The 27,774-nt window shown below is 35.1% G+C and overlaps 3 protein-coding genes and 1 non-coding gene across 7 annotated transcripts; 2 read left to right on the top strand and 2 right to left on the bottom strand.

Annotated features, from left to right (window-relative positions):
- The first annotated feature begins 254 nt into the window (after nt 1-254).
- On the top strand, nt 255-1,520 carry LOC132051007 (fasciclin-like arabinogalactan protein 21). The gene has a single exon (XM_059442320.1). The coding sequence runs from the start codon at nt 284-286 to the stop codon at nt 1,346-1,348; it is 1,065 nt and encodes a 354-aa protein (XP_059298303.1). The 5' UTR covers nt 255-283; the 3' UTR covers nt 1,349-1,520.
- Nucleotides 1,521-2,273: 753 nt separating this feature from the next.
- TRNAN-GUU (transfer RNA asparagine (anticodon GUU)) lies at nt 2,274-2,347 on the top strand. Its single transcript has one exon. It is a non-coding gene; the product is annotated as a tRNA-Asn (tRNA).
- Nucleotides 2,348-3,335: 988 nt separating this feature from the next.
- LOC132049975 (protein TIC 62, chloroplastic) lies at nt 3,336-10,169 on the bottom strand. Of its 4 annotated transcripts, none has more exons than XM_059440971.1 (15): nt 9,860-10,165; nt 8,395-8,506; nt 8,226-8,298; nt 8,097-8,145; nt 7,812-7,988; nt 7,340-7,421; nt 7,161-7,233; nt 6,960-7,070; nt 6,126-6,278; nt 5,630-5,757; nt 5,333-5,545; nt 4,943-5,116; nt 4,572-4,745; nt 4,178-4,360; nt 3,336-3,650 (listed from the first exon to the last, which is right to left on the bottom strand). In XM_059440971.1, the coding sequence occupies exons 1-15, from the start codon at nt 10,029-10,031 to the stop codon at nt 3,602-3,604; spliced, it is 1,923 nt and encodes a 640-aa protein (XP_059296954.1). In that variant the 5' UTR covers nt 10,032-10,165; the 3' UTR covers nt 3,336-3,601. The 4 variants fall into 4 exon arrangements, with proteins under 4 accessions (XP_059296954.1, XP_059296955.1, XP_059296957.1 ...); XM_059440972.1 differs by having other exon boundaries at nt 4,255-4,360; XM_059440974.1 differs by lacking the exon at nt 4,572-4,745 and having other exon boundaries at nt 9,860-10,169.
- A 4,812-nt stretch (nt 10,170-14,981) lies between these two features.
- LOC132051006 (probable E3 ubiquitin-protein ligase ZFP1) lies at nt 14,982-16,153 on the bottom strand. The gene has a single exon (XM_059442319.1). The coding sequence runs from the start codon at nt 16,020-16,022 to the stop codon at nt 15,183-15,185; it is 840 nt and encodes a 279-aa protein (XP_059298302.1). The 5' UTR covers nt 16,023-16,153; the 3' UTR covers nt 14,982-15,182.
- Nucleotides 16,154-27,774: the final 11,621 nt, after the last annotated feature.

Raw genomic sequence — 27,774 nt, 5'->3', positions numbered from 1 at the left:
CATGTCAATTCAATAGAGGAATCTCATAACCAACTCTTCCAACTGAATTTGGTTTTCCCGCCCCAAGAGTGAGAAATCGCAACTACAAAACACACCTGCAGAGACACGCATATATACCACTATGTATACACACTCCGCCATTCATCTTTCCCACACCCACACACATTCTCTCTTCATGAAGCAAACAACAATGGCGATCCTTCTAATCCTCATTTCTCTCCTCACCATCTCCATCTCCATCTCCACCGCCACGTCACTTCCACCATCCCCAACAGCATCACCCATGACATCACCTTCTTCACTCTTCCCAAACATACTCTCTTCCCTCGGTTTCCAACAACTCTCCACCGCCGCCACGTCATCCAATCTCTCAACTCCCATCACAATCTTCGCCCTCACCGACTCATCTCTCATCACCTGCCCAACATGCTCTCTCCCATTACTCCTTCAAGAACACTCTATCCCAGGCCTTTATCCACTTCACTATCTCCGCTCATTAGCTTTCGGCACTAAACTCGAAACCCTAGCTCCTAATCGCTGCTTAACCGTTACTCTCTCCACCACTAATCTCAACCCTAAAATCTTCATCAACGGCGTTGAAATCACTCAACCTGATCTATTCAACAACGGATTTATACTCATACACGGCTTACGTGGCTTTGTTTCACATCTCTCGCCACTTTCATGCAATGTTGAACGAATGAATTCATTATCATTTGATTCGTTTACGTTTACTCCTCCTATATCTTCGGTATCTTCTATAATGCGGTTCATGTTAAAGGATGCGATTATTAGGTTACGTAACAACGGTTACAGTATTGTAGCGTTAGCGTTAAGAGTTAAGTACGCTGAGCTTTCTGAGCTTAAATCAATGACGATATTTGCTTTAGATGATGTATCGATTTTCGCTAATGGTGGACATGCGTATTTAACGAATTTTAGGTTTCATGTTGTGCCTAATAAGAGGATTATGGCTGGGGAAATGGTGAGTTTTACCTCGGGAAATGTGTTGCCGACGTTAGATGGAGATGAGAAATTGGTTGTAACTACTGCTGGTGGTGGAGGTGTGTTAGCTCCAATGAAGATTAATTACGTGAGGATTGTGCGTTTTGATTTGCTTCATAATAGTAGGATTGTTGTTCATGGTATATCTGTTCCGTTTCCTCATATGCATCATCAAATTAGTGATGATCATAAAGGATTTGTTGATCAGATGGAACAGCCACAGTCACAAGGGCAGTGTGATGTTACTGGAATTGGTGGAGTTTGTGACGTCATTCATGAGGGTTTTGCCCCAGCTGGCATGGTGATGGGGAATATTCATGAAGAGCATATTGAAGGTCTTTGAAATTACTTGAGTAGTGTTTTGTTGACTAAATAGTATGAACCTGTTAGAGTTAATAATTGAATTTCACTTGATCATTCTTCTGATTGTAATTGCTTCTTCTCGTGCAAGTTACTTGAGTTCCGTTATCTTTTGTAAAATGAGGTTACCATTTCTGATATGAAGAGCATTTGTTGGTTCCGTTTTGTTTTCTTGCCAAATTTTGCTGTTTTGTGTCAAAATCAGAACTACGGAATGGTATATATTTCCACTAAAAGAATTAATTAGAAGAAGAAAAACATGGTAGTGATTTAATAATATGTTCGATTGGTTGATCAACCAGAAAATTGAGTCTGGATCTTTGCCAATTTGATCAATTAATGAAACTCTCTCCTAATATAGGTACAATGTTCAATGGAACTCTATTAATTAGTCGATTGCTCCATTTAATACACCATGTGTTACTTGATAAAATTGATTGAATTTGGAAGTCTTGTAGCTCTAATTATAATAATGAAGCTTTACAGTACGGTCTTAGTGCTCCTTCACTCCCATGGTGTTTAATTTCCCCATTGGAGCTCACTCATTTATGTAATGCTCTTTTGGTTATAGGCTTTTAAGGGAACATCCCAAGGGGAGTTTGTTTCGTTATATATAAACAAATGATTATCTTGGCACCTTTGAATAAATCGCATCATTTCAAACGAGATAGACAGTATTAACTTTATGCTATAAAAAAAAAAATCTAACAAACCCGATGATGATAATCACATGATTAGAGATGGGTTATTTTCGTCATCAAATGTGAGATCAAGTTCAATATATTATTTAACGAGTCGAGAAAAGTTAGCCGGGAATAACAAAAGATAAAGATTTCATTTCAAATTTATACTATTTTATCATGCTAAAAATATGCGTGGTATATAATTTGTGACAAACATGCACCAAAGCTGGAATAGCTCAGTTGGTTAGAGCGTGTGGCTGTTAACCACAAGGTCGAAGGTTCAACCCCTTCTTCTAGCGTAACATTTTATATATTTCATTTTTGTTAACCTATTGTGATGTCGTTCCCTCTACTAAATCTGTATGTAACCTACTAATTTGGTTTCAATAATTCTTGTTATCTCTAGCTTTTCTATCTTTCCTTTTTCCCATCTATTTGGACATGTTATTTGTCTTTGTACCAATTTCTTTGCTATTTATAGTGTGCCTCTTTGACATCCAAAAAATTTACCTTAGTTAACATTGTATGTGCTTTGACTTCCTTCGACTTTTTACTCTAATGATACGTACAACCTTTTTGTCTCTTTACTATATCTTTTCATAAATAAAGCAATGACCAAAGGCAACAGTATATCTTCAGTTTCACCGAAAGTATAACGAAATCCAAGTGTGGGGACTCCAGATTTTCATTCTTGATTGATGAATGCAAAAATAAATAATCTGCTAAATGGCATTTTGTACAAATAATGCGACACAAATCTATAAGAATGATACTTCAAAATTCTATTCTTGTGAAGAATGACAAATCCACCAAGGTAAGTTTTCTTTAGATTTCCACACCCTGTCAAAAGAAATGAAACAATATTAGAAAAAGAAAAAGAAAAAAAACAATGTGCCGAAAGGAGCCAATATGTACATTCATCTCCATCATTTAAAGTTAGATTTATCTAATCGAATTACGAGAACCAAAATAAGTAGTTGATGATAACTGAGGGATGATCTCTCAGGGATCAAATCAGAATTTATTTTCTTCTGCAAATTTTGCTGTTCCTATTATCTGATATTTCATCTCACCAACATGTAAACTTTCCTTTGATAGTCTATTACTTCTAAATTTTAATCAAGCAAATATCAATGTCCATGTTTGTCCACATCTTTTTTTTAAAATAGAAAACTTTCCTTTCCTTTTCCACAGATAAAGAAGGAAAATGTGGTCTTGACCAACGCCTTCGTATGTACATCACCCAAATTTCTTGATCCACGGTGTTGAGTATATGCACTTTAGATCTCATGACTCGATCTGTAGTCATCTTATACAATAGCATCTGAATGCTAATATATTTAACAGTCGACAGAAAGCAAGTTGACACTATCAAGTTAAAATACAAGAGAGCAAACAAAATAAAGACATCAAAAATTTCAAACAAAATAAAGACATCAAAATTTTGCTCCAACTGTAATGCTGAATTGATGTATTACGCGATAGGCTTGCCAAGATACAACTAGTTATTTATTCCTTGAAGCAAAATAGAACAAGATTCCAGCCCTTCACATTTACTTGAAAGAGGGCGTTGGAGAAGTTGGAGGCTTGAAGTCCTCATACCTGTTCAGTGCAAGGAAAGGCAGTAAGTTCAGTTTGATGGCACTGCTCAAAAAGGAAAAAGAAGGGACAAACATGGCACGGATTATGTGATTTCGTCATCCTTCAGGACTCGGGATACCTAAAATATAAACCTTTAGCCTTTAAGGCTAGTATCAAGTACCACATTGGGGAGTCTGTCTGGGGTTGGGGGGGGGAAGGGTTGAGTTTGTCATATTTGATCATAATGTAGCTATAAGACAAGTCAAAAATTGTCAAACCACATAATAACATCTAGAGAAGAAATGGGACGGGGACTACTATGATTCAACATAGAGTATTTTACTTCACACATTTTTATCTCGTTTTCTGTTCTTTCCAGGACAAAGATCTGGTCAAGAAACTGGACCAAAATCTAAATATATGGTCAAGTAATTGAAAAGATACTTCCACTTATTCTGAAATAGGAAAAATGGAGATATAGCTGTTATCCAGTTACTATCAAAATTGATGCAGTGCAATCTGTCAAGTTAAAAGCTATCTCTACTTACGCAGGGTAGGGAGAATGACAAAAAGCTAATTTTGTTGACGAATCCTCCTTGGCAGAATTGGTAGCACTATCAGTTACCACATCGTTGCCTGCAGTAAGTGGTGATGTAACTTCCGCTGTTGTTGAGGCTTTTGGACCACTTGGTGTTGGAGTTGGCGAGGTTGGTGGCTTTAAATCTTCATAACTGGCAATGCAAACACTCAGTAGATGATCAAATGGTCCAAACACAATTCCACTTACAGAAAATTGGCAATCTATAGAAACTGAGGAGGAAGCACATTATAGAGTCATTCCGCCAAAATAAATGTCTCCATTTTGTGCAAAAAAATAATAGAAGATATTGCTTTTGACATAAAATTTGTTCAGCGTATCGAAGAAGATCAATATCTACTTACACAGCATAGGGAGAAAGACAATAAGCTACATTACGGGAAGGATCCTTCTCAGTGGAAATGGTAGCTGAGATGTCATTGCCTCCAGAAAGTTGTGGTGAGGTTTCTGCTGATATTGAAGCTTTCGGACCACTCGGTGTTGGACTTGGAGATGTAGGTGGCTTTAAATCTTCATAACTGGCAATGCAAATCAGTCAGTAGATGATTAAATGGTCCAAAGACAATTACACTTGAAGAAAAATGGCAATCTATAGAAACTGAGGAAGAAGCACATTGAAGAAGTGATCCCGCCAAAATAAATGCCGCCATTTTGTGTGAAAAAAAAACAATAGAAGAAATTGCTTTTGACATAAAATTTCGCTATATCTACTTACACAGCATAGGGAGAAAGACAATAAGCTACAGTATGGGAAGGATCCTTCTCAGTAGAAATGGTAGCTGGGATGTCATTGCCTCCAGCAAGTTGTGCTGAGGTTTCTGCTGATATTGAGGCTTTCGGACCACTCGGTGTTGGACTTGGAGATGTAGGTGGCTTTAAATCTTCATAACTGCCAAGATTCAATCAGTCAGCAAATAAGCTACTACTGACTTATAATAAGGCATTATCTAAGTGCATATCAGATACGTCACCACAAATCTGAAATTCCAGAATACTGTGGACCATGATGATTCTACTTGAAATATTCTGGGATGTCTAGTCTTCACGTTTTATATGAAGTCAACAACAGTGAAAATTAAACTGGAGAGGATGCAGATGAGCTTACAATGGATAAGGTGAGGAAGAAGTTGCTTTCTTTTTGTCTATCTGTTGAGTTTTGCTATCAGTGTCAGGGATTGAGCTTTCTGAAGAACTAATTTCGGAAGAAGGTGGTGAATCATTTGCTGCCACTGTTGACCCAGCTTTGCCTTCTTTGGTCGAACCCGTGCCTATGCTTGGGGTTGGAGTAGGAGATGTTGGTGGCTTTAGATCTTCATAGCTTCCAGAAAAACAAAAAAAGGAGCATCTAAGTTAATTTGAAGAAGAAACATGCACCTGACAGAAAATAAATAATTAAGCTTACGCAGCATATGGAGAGAGTGGTGGTGCTGCTTTCAACTTTGTTTCAGCAGGTTTTTTCTCGAGTGAGGTATCAAGGACCTCAGATGTAATACTGTTTGAAGTTTCAGGCTTTTGTAAATCACCAGTTTCCTACAAAAAATTGGGATAATAAGACTAGTGATTCTACGGTCCTCCATGAATTTATGCGTATATATGTCCTTCCCTTATATAGACAACATCGAAAGGTTCTTTCGCAAAATCAGAATTTTCACTCAAAGGATCAAACACCTATTGCTGAGTACTCATTTTCTTCATCAATTATAACATAAAGTGGATGCACATGGAATTATTTTCATCAATGCATACTGTTTGTTTTAAACAGAAGGTTCCTTCCAAAGTAAAAAAAGTGAAGAGACACTGTTTCATAAAAATAATTGAACGCCTCAATTGTCCTAATTCTGGTTGAAAGTCATTTTGGGCAACATCGTCTCTGTCCATTAAGAACTAAATGAAATTACCTTGGTTCGGGAAACCTCAACACGTTGGGGAGGAATTTTTGCAAGGAGGTCCTCCATGGGGGTCAATGGTGCAGTTGTTTCTGCAATTACTTCAACCACTTTACAGTATGAAAGGCTACGGTTTTTGGCCATCACTGCCATTAGTTCTGCCACCTGATCAATCAGATTTGTCTTAGCTGCCGAATTTAAATTGCTAGCTCTTTATGTAGAAAGAATTTGTTATACTCAGCAAATACTTCAACCACTTTTCTTCATGTCAATAGATCTCGTGTGACTTTATAAAATGTCCAAGAAAAGTAAATGATGCTGATAAGAGGAGCTACCCGCCCAGACAAAATGCTATCGGATGACAGCAGAATACAAAATGCACAGTGCTTTTCAACTCATAATCGTTCATCGCCCATTTTGCCATTTTGGGTCCCGTATGTAGCATGCATTTCGGTGAACCAGTGGGATTATTCAGTATGTGCTGTAGCACTATGCTCTCGTGAAATTTGAGCCACAAAGGAACCTTCTAAATTTTAGCAGTTAATGCAAACTTTTAGTTGAGACACAGAATTAAAACCAAAAAAAAAAAAAAAAAAAAAAAAAAATTCACTGAACAGAAATATAAAATAGTACTCCGCTAGTATGATTTTCAACATGAAAATTACTTATGGAAAATATTATTTATCTCTGAACATAGTAAACCACGTCATAAGCACATTGAATTACATGCTGGGAATGTATTTTCATATCATGTCAAATTTTGTTAGTGCAGATAACATATCAAGTTACCCTAAAGAAGTTTATGCGGGAAGAAATTCTAATAGCAAAAAAAAGCTTTGTAGGAACCTGAAGGTTTGACACTTGACCACCAAATAATGTATCTTCTTCCGAAAGAGTAATATTATGAGTTTCTTTGTAAGAATCAGTTGGACGTTCCATTCCTCCAGGTCTCACGATCTGAAATAGCAGAGTGAAATATTATCACCGTATTGCACTTCACACGCATCAATTTTGTATCTTTCCAATGCATAATACAGAAGAACTCACAGTATAAGGAAGCCCACTTGCAAGCAGTGCCTCTTCTGCTTGCCTTTTCCAAATGAGGACTCCCCAAAACAAACTTACATACCAGAAGAAAAAGGAGAATCAATGAACTTAAATAAAAAAATTCATATTTAAAGACAAATACGTCTTCCAGGGACTCTCATGTGAATCAGAAGACTTACTTGAGAATGGCTGCAGGAAACCCGACCTTATTTGTTCCCAAAGATGTGAGCAAGATAAAGTGGTCAACTTTTGCGACGGTTGCTGCATGGAGGAAGTAATCAACTTTCTATTACTCATTTTATGTGAGTTTGAGTAATTTATCGGCACTGCATCTGATTTTAGTCAATACCAATTGCTTCCAAAGGAACTAATTGAAGAGGACAATATGAGGAGAAAAGATAAAGTATAACAATTTCCTTAGGAGAGTACGACCAACTTGTTGGCATAGTAATGAGAAAGTCTACAACTTAAATCATAATAGGTTTTGTATATTAAGTATAAATATACATATTGTAAACACAAAATATGCATATAATATACATAAATATACATATAATATACATAATCAGTGTATAGATTTGTCATATTTTGGCTAGCGCCGGTAATTAATTTTGGCCGACGGCCAGAAATGAAAAAATGCCTTCTTTTTACCTGCATCAATAAGGTTCTTAGTGGCCTGGTAATCAATTCGATATGGTCCAGTAACATCGAAGATCTCCTTTTCACTGGCACCAATGCAACATATAACAATCGATGCGTCGCCGAGTGCAGGCCTAATCTGTTCACTTTTTTCCAAATCGCATTCCACAATTTCAAGCTTCTCTATAGCTGGGCTAAAGACCAAATGTAACATGTGATGTTCCAAAGAAGAGCATTTATCTCTGAACTGTTAATACCATAATCAGACATGAGAGGTCCTTTCTACATCAATCTTACCTTTTGCTCCACCATCTGCAGCATTCTCAAGTTTTATCTGCTCAACACTCTGTAACAAGGAACAATTTATGAGTCTAGAAGCACGTTAACCAGTAAAATGATTATGTTTCCACTAGTCAGAACTTTTACTTTGATAAGCGGTTGTGCTCTTTGAGTACTTCGAACTCCCGCTCGAACTTTAAAGCCTAATTTCAAAAGCTCCCTGAAAACATTCTGGTCTTTCAGCAATATAGACTTAATAGCAGGTTTAATGGATATATGTAATCTAAAGTCAATGTTGAAAAAAAATATATACAACCTTACAGTCCGAGAACCAACTTTACCGGTTGCACCGGCAACAAAAACAAGATTCCCATCTTTTGTTTTGACATCTTTTGCAGTTCCTCGAGGTTCCAATGAGCTAGCTTTTGCTGCACATTCAGATATCCATACAGTTATAACACTTCTTAGAAGGATGCATATTTATTAAGCACCTCTAGACCACAAGATGAATAAATTTGTTTCCTTCTGGTTCCACAGGCCAGGCCAGAGGAGATCATCCTGTAAAAGCTCTCCAAAACATGCTTGTAAAAGCTAATAGAAGATCATCCAAAAAAGGCATAGTTATACACCTATATGAAGTTTTTACATTGAAGGATTTTATAGCTAGGCTATGAAGCCTTAGCTAGATACACTTGACTTCAGAAGAAATTAGGACTCTACTATAAGAATTAAGCTGTTTCAGATTCAGGTACCACATTCCCTGATTGAGACCATCTGCCATTTGCAAAGTTACCTCATTGCCAGCAATTTCTGGTTGAATTTAGTTATTATCAAACGTTCAAGTACTTTATCCTTCCACTGCTACCAGTAATTAGATGAATGTCGAGCCAAATTTACAGAGTGCAAGGAGAAAAGAATCTAGAATCTGATTAGCGATTGTATTCAGTTGACTTCTGAACAAAATTTGAGCTAAAAATAGGACACATGAATTGGACACGTTTGAAAGGAAAGTGATAAAGATTGCAATTTTTCCTTCTAAGATAATATTCCATGCTTGAGAAATAGAGATTTTTGGATAATAACTTTATCCCACATTACCTCTATTAGATGTACTTCTGCAGTACGTAGGAAAACAAGCAATATCACAAGATAATCAGCTGTAAAGGTTGTTAACCTGCTAGAACGGTAAGTGACTAAGTATCTACATATTCATAACCGTGATAGTTGCAGAAAGTCGGAAATAAAGCTAAATATGATTCCTCCCACTCATTTGTCAAAAAAAAACATGTATAGTGTGCAAAAGAGTCATGGAGCTTATATTGAACTAAAAGATGTTTTTACAAAATAAAACATGTATAGAGTCCAAAATAAAGCTAAATGCTTCCCCTCTCTTGTATGCTGGAGAACAGGTTAAACTTTATATAAACCCCATCACTCAAACTGAAATAGATTACTTCACTACACCAAAATAGCGGTTTTTTAATAACCAAGAAATTTAGAGCCAATGGCGAAAGGTTCAAAGCTCGATCGATAATGGGCCTGACTCTCTACCCTTCTCCACTTAAATATGAGCTTTGTGGGGGCAAATCCCACACCCAAAGAAACTTCAGACAAAAAAACTAGAGTTACTTCATCAATATACCCGTTGATCCTTGGCTATTTTCATGCATTAATTGAATTCTTGGTTATTTCCTTTTCTTTCTTCAAAATGAAAAGCAATCCAAAAGGGTGTGAGAATTTCAGAGTAACAGTCAACCCCACATAATTAAAAACTGCATTACCTGAAGTTTGAGCTCTGCCACGAAGAGACTTGATATTCCTGGAATTTAGGCATCTCTTAGTACTACTAGACTGAATCAATGTAACAGGTTGGCCACACAAAAATGGCTTTTCTGCTAACCCACTTCGAGGTACTTTACTGGTGATGAGTGACTGCAAGCAGTGAAGCTCCATTGTTCTTGCAAACTGAAATCAGTAGAGAGAAAGGGAAGAGTTGTAATTGTTGTGTGTTTAAGGAGTTGGCATGTACAAGCCATGTGGATGTGAAGGTCCCTCAGTGGAAAAGCCAGGAGATACTGACCACATAGTGTATATCCCCTACCCCTGTGTGCTACATATACTTAAATCTTACAGGAATGTGTCCAAGTGGATTGTTCAATAAATCAGCGCCCTTCTTTTTCCCATTTTTGTGATATACGGGGTTAAGGGCCCGTCTGGCCATAAATATCAAAAAAAAAATTCACTTTTTTTGAATTTTTTGAAGTTGGAGTTGTGTTTGGCCATAGTTTTTGGTGAAATGTAGTGTAAAAAAGTGAAAAAAGTTGAAAATTTTTTAAAAACAAGTTTTTTTCGTTTTCAGTATTCCGGAATACAACTCCGGCAAAAAGTGAATAATTTTTATGGTCAAACGCTAAAAGTAAAAAAAGTGAAAAAAATTCCGGAAAAAAGTGAATAATTTTTATGGCCAAACGCCCACTAATTCTTTTTGTTTCTCACTTATCCGTCTTTGGAGTCCGATTATATCCGAATTCGCACCGCGTAGGCCTTGACTATATCCAGTTTCGCGCCTCATAGGGCCCATTCGGAAAAGCTCTCTCTACCAAAGATATCTTCATACTCAAAGCTCAAATTCGACACATCTGGTTACAGAAGAAACAACCCATCCGTTGCACCACATTTTTGGCAGTTACAAGATTAATTTCATGCTCACTAAACCTATTACTCTTTACAGCCCCAAAAAAAAAAAAAAAAAAAAAAAAAAAAAAAAAACTATTACTCCGCCCCCAAAATAACTGTGCTTGTAGCTCTTTTCAAGCTCATTAAGAAAACAAAAGACAATAAATACAATGTCTTATTTATTAAGTTGCCCCTATTTATTATATTTCTTAAAAATTGAGTACTATTAGGAAGAATTAGTTATTTAGTATAAGGGTATAGTTGGAAGCAGTTGGTAATTATTGTCCTGAATTTCTAAAGCAACAATTATGTGGAGAAAATTTTCTATTTTTTGCTAAATCGACACTTATTTTAGGATGGAGGGAGTAGTAAGGTTTTTTTTTTTTTGGTAACTGCAGTCAATAGATTTTATCAATCGTGTCAATAAAATTACAAAATTACTGTTTGTATTATTATTGTAAAGCCTAAAAATTTGCCCTTATTAAAACGAGCCTAATACAAGCTTAAGACGAGTAGGATAATAGGATCAGTGGGGTGTTTGGAACAATTGAGTCACAAGTTGGAAAGGCCTAAGTTAAGTGGTTAGGTGTCTCACGTAAGAGGATTTATCACCTCCTACACAATATAAAACACTTTAAAAAATTGGATTTTGACAAAAACGTATGAAAGATAAAAATCTAAATTAAGGGCCTATTTGGAAAGCCACCCAGGTAATTGGAATTAAGTGTAATTACATAATTTGACCTGTCTGTTTGACCAAGTAATTACACAGTTAGGTGAAAATTGGGTGTAATTGAGAGGGCGTAATTACACTCTCCAATTCTCAAGGGGGGATTGAAAATTGAGTGTAATTACATACAGGGTTACTTTTTAGTTTGCTTCTTTTTGTTTATTTTAATTTCTTTTTATTTTTAATTTATTTTTATTTCTTTTTTATTTTTACTTTTTAATTATTTTATTTTTTAATGTATTTTTTTATTTTTTTTATTTTATTCATTTAGCACAACCGTGTTATTATTCTAATTTTGGAAACTACACCTTTTAATAGTGGAAAGAATGAATCATTAACAAACTTTTGATATAATAGTGGCGTTATTAAAGTAAATTTCGTTGTGAATGAGGTTATGACTTATATTTTCCCTTTCTTTTGAATGATTTACTTGGTTACGTTTGAACTTATGTAATGTTAATTCCGACATAAGAGTAATATGTTAAACTTTTTCTTTTGGATTTTGAATTTAGGTTATATTTTCAATTTTAAGTTCTTTGCTTTTCATTCGCATTGTTTATTTTTCACTTGCATTTGATGGATTTTTTGTGTCCAACATTTGAATAATATTATGACATTATATTTATAAATATTATATTTTTATCAAACATCCAATCCATGACGTTCTCAAAAAAAAAAAAAGCCTTCTTTTAAGTTTTATAATTAATTAAAATTAAATACTATTAATTTGAAAAAAATATATATCCATTATTTTTTTTACAATATTAGTTATAAATATATGATTAGTAATTAATATATTTTCAAGAAACAATGTGTTATTAAATAACTAATTTAATATCATTTATAAGGCAAATATTTTTTAAATATTAATTTTAAATTTTTATAATTAAATTTTATTTTTAAATTAAACTAACGCGTAATTACACTTGTGCAACCAAATCGCACACTTGTAATTACACCGTAATTATATGACAAACAAAGCAAGCCGTTTATAATTATCATCATTAGCAAAAATTTGCGTAATTACTACCCTAGTAATTACACCTTTTCCAATTACCTGGTGGCTTTCCAAACAGGCCCAGAAAGGATGTAAAATGATCAATGACAAGCAAGGAAAATTAAGGAATTTGGACTTAGGATTCAATTAGTCTCAAAATCCAATGTATTGCCTAATCCTTACTAATTAATCCTATGACAATGTTAATAGTCTTAAAAATCAATTACCCAATAGCACCCTTCAACGACTAACACATTTTTGGCTAACCACTAATTGTTCCTCAACACATTAACGAGTCTATCCTAACCAATTCTCTCCAATCCAACTCACTAATCGTTCCTCAACACATTAGCGAGTCTATCCTAACTAATTCTCTCGAATCCAACTAAAAAACGTTAAGCGCATTCTAACTTTAGACAACAAGATGAAAGAATTATCTCTAACCTCAATTCATTAGACTAGGGTTAATAGATTTCTCTAATTATCCTAGAATCTTGCTAATTAATCTAAATTCTACCTTAATTTTTTCTCTTGGATTTAATTAAGGGGAATTGGGAATATCCTAGGATTAGCTACTCCCTTTGAAAACAATACAAAGCAAGATCAATCAAATAAATAAAAGATTCATTCATAATTATCAAGTAATTGATCAATAAGAGTTTAATCAAAACACTAGTCATGAATTTATCCCTAAAATCATGTCCATAATCTGGAATTAAGACTAAATACACCATGAAATATTCATTACGTAGCATGGAATTAAAAAAAAAAGGAGTAAAATGGTTTAAGAAATGCTCAATCAAAATCTCCAATCCTTCAATCATAGGGTGTACAAGTTGTTGGTTCTTGTTCCCTAAGCTTGGAATTTAGCAATAGATACTAATAAAATTGTTCAAGTGTTGTATTTATACTTCTTTGTCTCTTCCAATATTCAGGTTAGTAATTGATTGGTAACTAACTATGTGATAAAGTTTCCATCTTTATATAGCTCTATGTTATTATTGGGTCCTAATAAAACTATCAAAAAGAGAAATAGGTTCTTTGTCTCTTCCAATATTCAGGTGATTACTAACTATATTATGTATAAAGTTTCCATTTTTATATAACTTTATGCTTCTGTTGGGTCCTATTGTCCTAATAAAACCGTGAATAAGAGAAATTGGTTTGGGGGAAAGATGGAATTGACTGTCTCTTTACATAACTTTATCCATAATGATGCTGTTAATATAGGTCTCCCAATTTGTTCTCTTGTGAGTATATGTTGTGTACTTGTGTTTATTGAGGGAATTGACTGTCTCTTGACATGATTATATTTAGTGCTATTGTCTGCTCATGGTTCTCTTATTGGAATGAAAGAGGCTCGAATAGACAGGAATATATGCTGGATTCAATTTCCTTTTTTTTTTTTTTTTGACAAGTAGGTTTATTCGCATTGATATGAACTATTTCCAGCCCGATGAGTTGGATCCGATGGGGGGATGGATCCGATGGGGGGATTCAAGCCTATGGCCAGTGCAAGGTTCGGGAACCTGACATTATCTGCTCTATTCAGAGCTATTGCAGCTTTCTTTAACCTTCATGTGTAAGGATTTCATGATGCTACTGTATACGGTGCAACTACGGGAGTTCCATACCTCTTTTCAAGTTCAGTCCATGGGGGTTATGCTCATGGATTTCATCACTCAACCAATGTAGATGGGACAAAGCTCTTCATCAAGATGTTTCTCTTGATTGCTGGTTTACTCTTAGTTGTTTCCTTAATTTTGTAGAATCCCTTCCCAAAAGTAGTAGAGATCAAATTAAGTTGTAGAATTGTTAGTCATGTGTGTATATCTTAGAGTAGTGGACTTATTTATGTCTAGCTAAGCACCATGCACAGTTATCCTTCATTGTATTCAGAGTTAGGCTTAGGTATTTCCTTATTGCGCCATAGTTAGCTCCATATTTTTGTTCAATAAAATCTGGTGGAGTTTCACCGTCAACTTGTTCTTTAACTATGACAACTTGTTCTTTAACTATGAGTTTTGACTGACATCACTGCTTTTAAAGACATATTGACGCCACTGAACTAATAGGAACATAAAGAGTGGCCTTAGAAAAGGCAATACAGTGCAAAGTAGGAAATCAAAACATACTAAATGTAATGCTACTCCATAAGTATTGATGTACTAGTTTGACCACCCTGGTACAAGAAGTTCTCATTGGGATTGGAATTGCCGTCTTCTCATCATGAGTAGGTTCAAAATATGGAGTTTTTAAAATAGTACAATGTAGTGTTGAAAAAGATTTTCTATTTTCAGTAAGTTTAATTGCATATGACACAACTTTCATATCCTTCTAACAGGGATTGAAATTGTCAATCTTGTTATTATAGCAGGTTCAGATGGACAAAGATTTTCTACTTGCAGTAAGTTAATTGCATATGACACTACTTGCATTATGTTTGAATATAAAAAAAAAAACTTTCAGATACATCTAACAGTTTATGAATGGGAATATATATCAACTCTCACTGTTGTTGCTGCAAATGTAAATCAACAATATAAGTCAGTTGGCCATTGTATAATCTAAATGAGGTAATCAGTTTTCAACATATACATAGCAAGAACTGTCAAATGAATAAAAGAATTGTACAAAGGGATGAATAAAAACAATATCTAGCTACGAAATTAAGGACAAGTAGTATAAGATTTGTGTATTCCTATGATGGCAAAACTGAAGACCGACAGATTGGACAATTTTGCTTCCCCCTCAGCAGCCATTGCTCTATGCAACTCGCGTGATACTCATGTCCGCAGTCAAGTGTACCAATTATCTCATCATTCTCATATTCACATAGGCATATGGCACATATTTCTTGTCTATCATCAGCACCTATAACAGTCCCTTCTGAATTAGTAACTTCAACCTTAGCACAATGACTTCTTGTTTTGAACATGATAATATTCTCCTCCTGGTCGACTACTTGTGTGTCATCATCCCCTAGATCAAGAAACGCTGTATAATCAAATGGCAGTTCATTGAGACTACTACCAAAGTTGCGGTCAAGATTTTGCATCGTCTCTATTAAGTGACGCACATCAGTTGTGACATAGGCATCATCAACCAATTCAATTGTTGGTTGATAGTAATAGGGATCCCACAAAGATGAATATGTATTTGGGAAAACAGAGTTGTTATGTGGAGCCAAGTGATTACCAGTACTGTTTCTTGAATTTCTGTAGTGATTTGGCGGAACTTGACGATGATTGTGGGCTTGTGAAGGATGACGATTTTGTATATTTGTACGAAACAGAGAAGCGTCATCTGTGACAAAAACATCATCAATATATTCACTTGTTGGCTGATAATAATACCCATTAATGTTGGTCGCTGCCCTCAAGTATGAGTCGTCACTATAATATGTATTCGGAGCAGTAAAAGCAGAAGTGTAATCATAGCCCATGTTTCTTGAAACGTAGTAATATGTTGGAGTACGATAGTAGCCAAGATGATTATGGGGTAGTTGCCAAGGGTGTCGATTTTGCAAATTCATACTCATGATTACAAGAAACAGATGAACAAACAGTAAATTTTGGTTCTTTTCAGCAACACTCAAGAAACAAGATTGTCTATTCCAAGACAGAAAAGAGTAAATTTAAGAATGGCGTTGAGGTTTTTCTTTTACAAGAAAACAAGCACCCAAAGAAAAGAGGAAGTAAGTAATCAGTAGTATGACCAAGAATATATATAGAGAGAGATTGCGAAAGAGGGCTAAGCAACTGACATACCATAAGGGTAACATTATAGGACACGGTTCCATGTTTTCCTCGGACTAGGATTAAAATTTCCTTATTGGAACACGGCATCTTTAGCCGCAATACTGCTGCTACACAAATAGGTTTCCCCTCTTAACTTAGCTGAATTTAATATAGTATTTAGATGGAATACTACTATTCAGATTAAAAAAACAGTTTTTACTAGTATTATGTTTTCAAATTTATTTTTGAATTGTTTTATCATAAAAATTTATAGTTTTTCAAGATTTTTATGTGACTCTTATTAAAAGTAACTAAAGAAAGTAAGTCCAAAATTATGCAAAAATTACCTCTTCGTACTTAACTCCAAAAAAAAAAAATTAAAAAAAAATGAAGAAATACTTTTAACCAAAATGGAAACTAAGTGTTCCATGATTCAATAATGCACCATCAAAAATTATGGTGCGGTTATAAGTATACTTTTACCCTTAATGAGAGATATCGGGTTCGGGTAATAAATATGAAGTTGCTTTTGGTAGGAAACCTTTTAACCCTAAAATGTGATCTTCTGATATAAATTCGAATTAATAAGGCCTCAACGAGAGTACCGGACACTAATTAGTTGAAAACAAAAAATGATTCAATAATGCAGAACCTTATTTGAATGATCATTCGCCATGACTCCTTGGTATGAAGCATCATTTGTCTGCACTTAATGAAAGTTTAAATCTTAATCATTTAGATTTCAGTCATTAATAAGTGTTTTTGTTTTTAGGTTAGAATTGTAATCATTCAGATATTAATCATTAGCATTTCTTTTATCATTATTTTACGACTTAATAGGTTTGAATAGATCAGGATGAATAAGACCAATAATAAAGTCTTAATATCATTAAATGTTATCTATCCAAGGAATTTTGCAAAGACACATTTCACCACTAATCCATCCACTTTGATCGCCAACCACTATCGCTCACCATTATCAACTATCATCATGATCGATTATTGGCAACCACCACTCACAATCACCATCCTCAGCCATAACCGCCTACTCCACTAACCACCATTTACAATCATCACCACCAATTACAATTACCATAACAATCATTAATTACTACGAGTAATTACCATCATCATCACCACTGTATATCAGCAACCACGCTATCAATCACCATCACTACTAACATTTACTATCATCCACCACAATTACTAACCACTACTCTCAGCCGTCATCATCACTAACTTAATTATAAATACTGCTACACTTTTAAGTGTGCTATATTTATAATTATAAAAGCAAACACTTTATAAATGTGCCTTATCTATTCTCATATATATATATATATATATATATATATATATATATATAAAAATCAGCTAAGACTAAAATTCCCTCCAAATCACTTTTAGTAAGTTTGCCTATGTGGGTTCAATTGTTTGATTTTTTTTTTTTTTTTTTTTTTTTTTTTGTAGATCATCGAAGACTTTAATCTCAAAAAAAAAAAATTAGTAAAATAGAAATTAGAAAGGTTTCAATTGTTTGATTTTTTTTTAAAAATCTAATATATAAAATAAGAAAAATATTTTTCTTTAACTTTTCGATATGTTTTGTAGTTTAATATTTTAGAGTCTTCCGAAAGTGTATGTTATAAAAAAAATAAAAAATAAAAACGAACAAACAAACAAAAAAACAAGAGCAGAATTTAAAAAGAAAATCTCCAAATTGAATTATGAAAACTAGTCTATTCTCATATATTAAAAAAAATTCAAGTAAAACTAAAATTTCCCCCTCGACTGGAATCTCCCTCGCCACCATCTCTCGCTTTAGCGATTGTCTCAAGTAGGGTTTCGACTCTAAATTTCGGCGACACGTGTTTGGTATGGAGCAAAACATTTTTCCATGTTTGGTTTGTCAAAATGTATTGAAAAACAAGTTCGCTAAAAATGAGCAAGTTTCACAAGTAACATTACAAGTTCATTGTCTCCTCCCCACCCACTCAACACCCCAACCCCTACCCTTTCTCACACCCCACCACCCCGATTCCCCACTCCCCACCCCATACACCACCACCTAAACTAGCCCCCACCCCGCCACCTAACCACCCCCACTACCTCCCTCACAATATAGGTATCACGACAAAGGCATTATAAATTTGTAGTGATTTTCTTTGTTGGGTTCCATTTGAACAATTAGTTTGGGATTTTGTGGTGATATCAATGTTATCTGAACATATAACATCTTCAAATTTATCACGGGGGATATAAAATAGGGGGAAAAGGTCAAAAATACCCCTCTACTTTGAGTAAATGGCTAAAGATATCCTCCAAACTAATTTTGGGTCAAAAATACCCCTCGCGTCATTAAGATTTTCAAATATACCCCTTTCTTAAACGGAAATTCTCAAATCTCCCAAAATAATTTGGTTTCATTTTTTAAACCAGCTCCATTATTTAAACCTGACCCAACTAAATAAAAGCCTATAATCCTACGATCCCCTTTAAACACGTAGACTAGGGTGATAAAAAATGTGATCATAGGATCGTAAGTTTTTATTTAGTTGGGTCGGGTTTAAATAATGGAACGGGTTTAAAAAATGAAATCGGGTTAATTTGGGCGATTTGGAAATTTCGTTAAGACAGGGGTATATTTAAAAACTTTAATGACGCGAGAGGTATTTTTGACCCAAAATTAATTTGGAGGATATTTTTAGCCCTTTTCCCAAAGTGGAGGGATATTTTTGACCCTTTTCCCTATAAAAAAGAGATCAATAACAGTAAAGGAGGAAAAACATAACTTCCTCTAACCCATTTATGCAATAAGATTTCCTTTTTAGATTATACAAAAAGAATGATATCTTTCTATATTTATAAACAACTTAATTTTTTTTTAAATTTTTTTTTTTACCCTTAATGAGATGATTTATAGCCACATCAAAATATGTGACTCGTTTTAGATTACAAGTTTCAAAAGTCTTTATTTATTTTATTTTTTTAAAATTTTGTGTCTAACAAACACCATCACATAAATTGGGACTAAGGGAATTTTAAAGTAGTAGGTGAAAAGCGAGCAGATACATTAACATGTGATCAGTTTAATAAATGTAAAGTTGTGAGTTGCACAAAATTAGGACGGTGTCGCTCTGGAAGATCCCAAAATAAAAAGATTGTAATATAAACTAGAGCTGATTGAGTAATTATTATCATTTTCAAAGGTAAAATCAAATGCAAAGAATTGACTTGTAATGTAAATGTGCCCCCTAGTGTTTACCCAAAAGTATGGTGTAGGGATGGGAAATTGAAGTAGCCACAACTTGCCACTTTTGCTAGGCGATAAAAAACCAATACTCTCCTTTGTGCAAACAAGAAGCAAACTGTTGGATAATGGGCTGGGCTACGGGTCGCTCAATGTTGGGCTAACCCGACCCGATTAGTAGGATAATAATGAATAGCTTTAGGCTTCTACAAAGATCTACTACTCTAAACGTTAACAACGTGGAATTGTGGGAACAGTTTCTTCTAAGTAACCACTTCTCCTCCTTTTGCTTTAAAAGAAACCAGAACGCTTTTTTCTTAATAAGAGAGAAAAATATTCATCTGGTGTTCTAAGAAAAGAACACACACACAAAAACAAAAGGGGCATTTAGTTTGTGGATATTTGTGTTCTATTTCCTAGTGAAGTAGAATTGGCTTGGAGCAATTCTTCAACAAAGATTATGTGAATTTTTTTCTTTGTTAAGAAAGACACGATTCTTTGCATTCACAGTATTTTAATTTCTAACAATGGCATTAGAGCCAGGGGCTTTATTTGCTCCTAGTCTGCTTTATATGTGTCATAGTCTTGTCTCGCTCCTCACAAAAGATACTATGTTAAAATTGTTGATGTTTAATTGTGGTTGAAAATTGTTTTCTATGCCATGAAAGTGGTCTAAATAGATTCAGAAGTCTTCTTGCAAAGGCTGGTCGAACTTCTCTCGGATCGAAAAATTTAGAATACCGGGATTTTTTTTTTTTAATTTACTGCTCTTAAATCCTCTGTGCGGTTAATTAATCATGACACCAAAGGGAATAATGTTTTCCATGTGAAATAACTCAAGTTACAAGAACATATTAAAGCCTACGTGGCTTTTCATTATAAAACTTTGAGTCTTTTTTTATGATTACTTGATTCTTCATTGACTTTGTTGTGTGATAGTCACATGTTGTCAGTATTTGAAGTGTCATGATGAGATAAATCATAGGATAAATCATAAATTTTGCTGTCAATTGTTTGGAGTAGAATCTTTCTTGTCTCATTGCCACTTCACATATCAAAAGGAATTTTTCAGTTGCAAAGGATGCAAATTAGTTTCTGTTACTCCACATGTCAAAAGGAATTTTTTATTGCAGAGAATGGAAATTAGTTTCTATTACTCCTTGATATTTTTTTTATGAATTTAGATAGTGACGGAGTTTTGGAATTTGACCAGTAATGTTAAGGTTTGGCAGTGAAGCAATCTATTGGAATTTTTTTTTTTGTTGTTGTTCTATTGTAGAGCATGTTTCTTAATCTACTATAGCAATTTTGTTGCAAACTTGATGTGTCAGCAGTTTGTCCTTCGCATTATGACCCTTGATTTATTTTGTCTTCTACAAGTATTGTGGCATATGTTGTGATATTGAATGGTATGTCCATTCTTATTGTTTCCTTGTTCCCATTTCAGACATGGTTGGACGGGAACATGCTCGAAATGCTCCAAGTGGGAGTGGTGGTAAAAAGTCGAGCAAAAGGACAACGTAGAAGAATGCATCGTCAAAGGACAATATTTAGTAATGATTCAGACTCTGAGCCTAAAGTTATCAAGAATGTCCCAAGGATGATACAAAATATATTTAGGGATGATAGAGTTGTGCGAAGGAAGGAGAAAGAAAATTTGTAGAATTTAAAAAAAAAAAAAAAAAATCAACCCATCTGCATCTATACCAAGCTACCTTCGTCTTTTTGGGAGGAAATTGTCAGAACTAATGTTTCAACATTTTAAAATTGTTTTGAGTTGGGATACCTTCGGAATATTGGAGCAATTTTTACCAGATTATTGGAAGGGTCAGTTGGCTGATATTTATCATAAGTTTGGTCCAAATGCACCCATTTAAGTATACACTATGGAACTTGAATCCAAGTGGGAGGAAAAGAAAATAGCAACTAAGATTAAGAAATCTTAGCTTCTACAGAGTTGTTCTAGACCAAGACTGAGTCCGATAGCTCCTAAATCTCAGCTTTCTAGAATTTCTCCCATAGATAAATTGGCTAAATACGTGTCTGAAAGTATTTTAGATCCTAATCACCCACATAATGAGAAGAAAGCCATAGACGAGTAGTATATGACTTGTAATTGTGTAACTTCCTTTTATGAACATATTTTTGTTTATCTCTTCTGTTATATATGTATATGAATATTTATTTATTTGTTGTTAATTGATATGTATAACAGAACGTTGTAAGGGGATAAGACTAAAAGAATCTGTGTGATTATAGTCATGAATATAAGTAAATACACATTAAGAAATGATTTTAATTTTGGTTAAACATTTAGTTCGTAGATGATGGTTGGAAACTTTTGTGACCTTTCGATTTTACACTAGATGTGAAATCTTTATGAAAATTGATTTGCTTGAATGTGTATATCACCTGTTATTATTCTAAGGGTAAATATTGATGAGTAAAAACTTGCTTAATTGTCTCAATCAACAGATATGGCTTCTAAGAGCATCATTCTTTGATTTAAACAAGGGTGAGAAACTAAACGGTGAGAATTACGACATCTGGAGTCGTAAAATATGGTATGTACTAGAAGAGCAAGATGTTCTGGAAGGTATTAATCATGTTTTGGTTCACCCAGAAGAGGGTAACACTGCCCAACGCAGAAGAGATCTAAAAACTTACAATGCATGGAAAAAGAAAGATTCTACTGCACGTGGAATTATTGTGAGTTCTTTTGTTGATGATCTCATTCATGAATGTGAAGAATACCCTACTGCTTATGCTATGTGGGCACACTTATGAGAGACTTATCGGGTACCACCGTGACCCGCCTTAGACAGTGACTATCAAACCCGACACTTACAAGCGTCGCCATGATCACAATGTCAAGCAACACCCTAGGGTGATGTCTAACATGATTGCTCAACTCAAAAGTGCTGATCATGTTCTCTCTGATGAGCAACAGGTTCAGGCAGTTTTCCGGTCTCTTCCCAATAGTTGGGAATAGTTGAAGGTTAACTTAACCCATAATGATAGCATTAAAACTTTTTCTGATGTTGCCCGTCATGTCGAGCTTGAAGATGAGCGGCTTGCTGCTGCCAAACTGTATCTAATGCCTGTGTGCCAGAATCAAGTGGCACAAAGTCTTCTGGCCTCAAGCGCAAGAAGAATTGGAAAAATGACGAAAAGGGTAAGGAGACCGGAGAAGGACCCTCCAAAAAAATGAACAAGCCAAATCCCAAGAGGGGAAAATGATTTTTCAAGAAGAAAGACAAGAAAGATGAAATGCTACAACTATCATGTTCCGGGGCATTTCGGTCGTGAGTGTCCCGAGCCGAAAAAGGTAGCATTTCAAAACGCATCTCTAAGTGTTACATATGTTTCTAGCACTATTTTACCAACTGAATCTTATCCTATGTGGATTGTAGACTCAGTATCCACCGACCATGTAAGTAGTGATCGAGAAGCGTTTGTGGAGTTTCGTCGAGTCTCACCTAGATCAAGGTAGATATATGTAGAAAATAATGCAAAGCTTGAAGTCAAAGGGATCGGCACTTGCAAAGACGTAACTTAGTATTTGTGTCTGTTCTTCTAGATCTTGGTTTCGATTTTAAGTTTAGTCGCAATGGTTTTAGAATTACTCAAGACAATGTTTTTTATGGTTTTGGACTTCGTTATGATGGTTTTATCATTTTAGATTGTAATTCTTCAACTTATGACTATTATGTTAACCGTTATGTAATGACATGTTATTTTAGTAACAGTGATGTTGATGTTATTACATGGCATGCAAGATTAGGTCACATAGGGTAAAACCGGATGAATAGATTGGCAAAAGAAAGGCATTTAGGTCTTTCTCCAAAATTGAAATGCCAACTAGTGAAAATTGTCTTGCCGGAAAGATTACACGTAAACCATTTAGGAAGGCTAAGAGAGCAGATTCCCCATTGCAATTAATACATTCTGATATCTGTGGTCCAATGAATGTGAGGGCAAGGTCCAGTGCTATGTATTTCATTACGTTTATATATGATTTCACGCGTTTTGGTTACGCTATTTGAGTTCTCACAAATCTGAAGCACTTGAATGCTTTAGAAGATATATGAATGAAGTTGAGAATCAATTAGATAAAAGTATAAAGACTTTAAGAACCGATAGAGGCCGTGAACATTTATCAAAACAGTTTGAAGAATTATGTAATGAAAAAGACATTATCAGGCAGTCAACTACTCCTTACACACCTCAATAGAATGGTGTAGCAGAAAGGAGGAATAAAACATTATTAGACATGACAAGGTCAATGATGGAGCAGGAAAATTTACCTATCTCTTTCTGGGGAGATGCGTTATTGACTGCATCCTACATACTAAATAAAGTGTCTTCTAAATCAGTTACTTCCACTCCCTATGAGCTATGGACCGGTCATAACCGAACCTGAATGATCTACGACCATGGGGTTGTGCTGCATATATAAAAGATCGTTTTGGTAAGTTTGGAAAACTGAGTCCAAAAGGGATGAAATGTATCTTTATAAGATACTCAGAACACTCCAAAGGGTATGTGTTCATTGGTGAATTAGAAGATGGAAGTATAACTGAAATTGAATCACGAGATGCACATTTCTAGAGAATGATTTCCCAAAATGGGCGAAATAAAGGAAGAAGAGCCTCATTACGAAATGTTGAATTCATCTGATCAGACAATGTCTTCATATATGTTTAATAGTCAAATAGATCAAGGATTGGTTCGTGATCCAAGTGGGAGTTTTGAATCCCATTGAAGAATCTGAATTTCAATTGCGTAAGAGTACTAGAAAAGGTATACCTAAACGATCATACGAGATTGAGGATTACGTTTTCTTGGTATCTCCCACAGAATTAGATGAGCCTAATTTTGTGACCGAGGCTTTGGCAAGTCCTGGAAAAGATGAATGGATGAAAGAAATTGAAGAAGAATTGGAGTCCATGAGAACCAACAAAGTCCGGGATCTAGTTGACCTTCCTTCTAGGCGTAGAGCTATTGGAAACAAATGGGTTCTCAAAGTTAAACGCAAAGCGGACGGGTTAATAGAAAGATACAAGGCACGATTGGTCACAAAAGGTTTTACCCAACAAGTTGGAATAGATTATGAGAAACCTTTTCACCAGTTGTGAAGTTTACCTCAATTCAGTTTCTTTTTCCTATTGCACGTTTGGATCTAGAATTACACCAAATGAACGTGAAGATATCTTTTCTCAATGGAGAACTAAACGAGGAAATTTACATGGAACAACTTGTAGGTTTCATCGTTAAAGGCCAAGAAAAGAAAGTCTGCAAATTAAAAAGATCTATTTATGGCCTGAAGCAGTCTTCAAGGAAGTGGTATTTGAGATTTCACAAAGAGGTGATATCATATGATTTCACCATGATCAATCAAGACCATTGCATCTATGTGAAGAAGTCCAATGGAATATTTGTAATTCTTTCCCTTTACGTGGATGATATTTTATTAACCGAAAATAATTTGGAGTATGTCAAAACTATCAAGTCATGGCTTTCAAAGTCATTTGACATGAAATACATGGCTGAAGCAGACTATAAATTGGGTGTTAAGATCCAAAGATCGTTCCAAGAAGTTTTTGAGTCTATCTCAAGAAACTCATATAAAGAAAATTTTGGAAGGAACTATTGATTATTCACTATGTTATAGTGGAAATGATTTACACTTGAGAGGGTATACAGACGCTGATTGGGGTGGTGACTGGAACGATAGAAAATCGACATCCGGCTATGTTTTCTTACTTAATAGTGGTGCAATTTCATGGAAATGTAAGAAACAAACTTGCACGGCTCTTTCAACTATGGAAGCTGAGTTCGTGGCTTGTACATTCGCAGTACAAGAAGTTGTTTGGTTAAAAAGATTCTTTGAGCATTTGGATGTAGCAAAGAATTCTCATGGATCAATGATTTTACATTAGGGCTGGGCATAAATACCGAAAACCGAAAAACCGAACTGAACCGAACCGAACTAGTTTGGTTCGGTGTTTGGTGTCCATCATCAAAAAACCGAAACCGAAATAGCCGAACCGAAGTTTGACAAAACCGAACCGAAAAACCGAACGCGCACCGAAATTTAATACATTACCCAAAAAAATTAAAATAGCCCAGGCCCATTAAGTTTAAAGCAAAAAAAATCCAATTGTAATAAGTCCTCTTTTGCATTTGTATCCCTAATTTTCCACTTCAATTAAAAAAATCAAATATCCTTAACAAAGAAAGGTAACTAGGATGTCTCTTTAGGATTAATGTATGTCCTTTATGTGTTTTCTTAATTATTCTTACGGTATGTATATAACACCTAGTAATCCTATATCATGATTATAGTTTTCTCTCTTGTGTATCTTGTTTGTTTGATTTTGATTTCAATTTATCAGTTTTATGTTTTATTGCTTTTGAGAATATGAATTAGTGTCAATGGAATCGCTTCTAATATTATATTAAAAAAACCGAATTGAAAAAACCGAAACCGAACCGAACCGAACCGAACTTTAAAAAACCGAAACCGAAAGAACCGAACCGAACTAGTTTGGTTCGGTGTTTGGTGTCCACCTTCAAAAAACCGAACCCGAAATAGCCAAACCGAAATTTGATAAAACCGAACCGAAAAACCGAACGCCCACCCCTATTTTACATTGTGATAGTCAAGCGGCTATTGCATATACAAAGGATCCTAAGTATCACAGCAACCAAACACATTGACATCAAGTATAACTTTGTAAGAGACACAGTAGTAAGTGGAGACATAACTTTACAATACATACCTACAGGAGAAATGATAGCTGATCCTTTTACAAAGGCGATATCTAGAGACCTGTTTGAGAAAAATGTTGTGGCTCTAGGTTTGCGTAGGACATAATTATGTTTATGTATTGTAAAATGACTTGGTTGTTATAATATTTTCATCAATATTCTACTCTTGAATTTGTGTTCATATATCTTATATGCATGTGATGATGTAATTTTATTGATAAAGTGTGTCGAACAAGTCGCGAGATTTGCTCCCTTACACGAGTAATCACCTCTTACGTTGAGTAACATGAAGAGAAGAGTTCCACCACCATGTTATGACTTGTTTTGTAAGCCAGATATGAGTTTCTCTAAGAAGATGGATTTGAGGATCATTGAAGAGAAAAGCTCAGGTTAGACATCTGGAGGTGTCTAGATCAAAATCTGTACGGTGTTGAATAAGTAAATGAATGAGACACAGGCGCCACTAGAAGGTGAGAACACCGTAACACGTGTTTCATACCACGTGTGCTAAGCGAACAATGAGTTAATGGAAGAATGGATCCCTGCTTCTTCATTGTGTGAGACCCCAAAAAGTTACCTTAACTTTTCCATGAAATACCCTTTGACCTTTGACTGTTTCTTGAAGTTGTAATCAGTGTTGCAACTTTAGCATGTTACTAATAGCCATGAGTGATTCGGCAATGCAATTTATGTCTAGGAAAGCAGTTGATTTGGAACAGATAGATTCTAGTAAAAAGGGAAGACAATTAAAATTATTAATTTAACTTGTATTCACAGGCCGGCCATTACACTTACCATAAGGGTGTCAAGTGTAATTATGGATATAGAGTTAAACATGAACTCGAGTTCACCTCTTTAGAGGACAAGGGATCAGATAACTAGCTACTGGTGTAGCGGATGATGTCTGGGGTATTGCGAGTGATAAGATCCTCATGTTAGTAGTGAATCCCTTCCACATGTGATTGGATTTCTACATAGAGCTCTTGTACAACCTTGATGGGTTAGGAGTATTGTAGCTCTTGATGCTCGCGGGTCGCACAAACTATTTGCCGGTATGAATTACGTGTGTTGTTGAGGTAATGTTGGTTTTGGGTCTAGCCCACCATGAGCGAAGTGGGAGATGTTGGATAATGGGCTGGCTGCGGCTCACTCAATGTTGGGCTGACCCGACCTGGTTAGTAGGATAATAATGAGTAGTTTCCTGCAAAGAAGTTACCACTACTCTAAACGTTAACAACGTGAAATTGTGGGAACAGTTTCTTCTAAGTAACCACTTCTTCTCCTTTTGCTTTAAAAGAAACCAGAACGCGTTCTTCTTAATAAGAGAGAAAAATATTCATGTGGTGTTCTAAGAAAAGAATACACACACAAAACAAAAGAGGCATTTAGTTTGTGGATATTTGTGTTCTATTTCTTAGTGAAGTAGAATTGGCTTGGAGCAATTCTTCAACAAAGATTCTGTGAATTTTCCGCTACTGTCAATAGGTACACGATTCTTGTTCCTGTTACTAATTTCTAACACAAACATG

The sequence above is a fragment of the Lycium ferocissimum genome, chromosome 3, assembly GCF_029784015.1.
Source record: "Lycium ferocissimum isolate CSIRO_LF1 chromosome 3, AGI_CSIRO_Lferr_CH_V1, whole genome shotgun sequence".
NCBI lineage: Eukaryota > Viridiplantae > Streptophyta > Magnoliopsida > Solanales > Solanaceae > Lycium > Lycium ferocissimum.
Note: the sequence above shows the minus strand (reverse complement) of the source record. Positions and strands in the feature narration are given on the sequence as shown.

Excerpts from the sequence above, each read along its gene's own strand:
- LOC132051007 (XM_059442320.1), top strand. The coding sequence starts at position 284 with ATGACATCACCTTCTTCACTCTTCCCAAACATACTCTCTTCCCTCGGT.
- LOC132049975 (XM_059440971.1), bottom strand. The coding sequence starts at position 10,031 with ATGGAGCTTCACTGCTTGCAGTCACTCATCACCAGTAAAGTACCTCGA. Across the intron at positions 7,422-7,811 it reads TAAGAACCTTATTGATGCAG|CAACCGTCGCAAAAGTTGAC; the intron begins GTAAAAAGAAGG and ends TCCTCCATGCAG. Across the intron at positions 5,117-5,332 it reads TCTTCCTCACCTTATCCATT|TTATGAAGATTTAAAGCCAC; the intron begins GTAAGCTCATCT and ends GAATCTTGGCAG.
- LOC132051006 (XM_059442319.1), bottom strand. The coding sequence starts at position 16,022 with ATGAGTATGAATTTGCAAAATCGACACCCTTGGCAACTACCCCATAAT.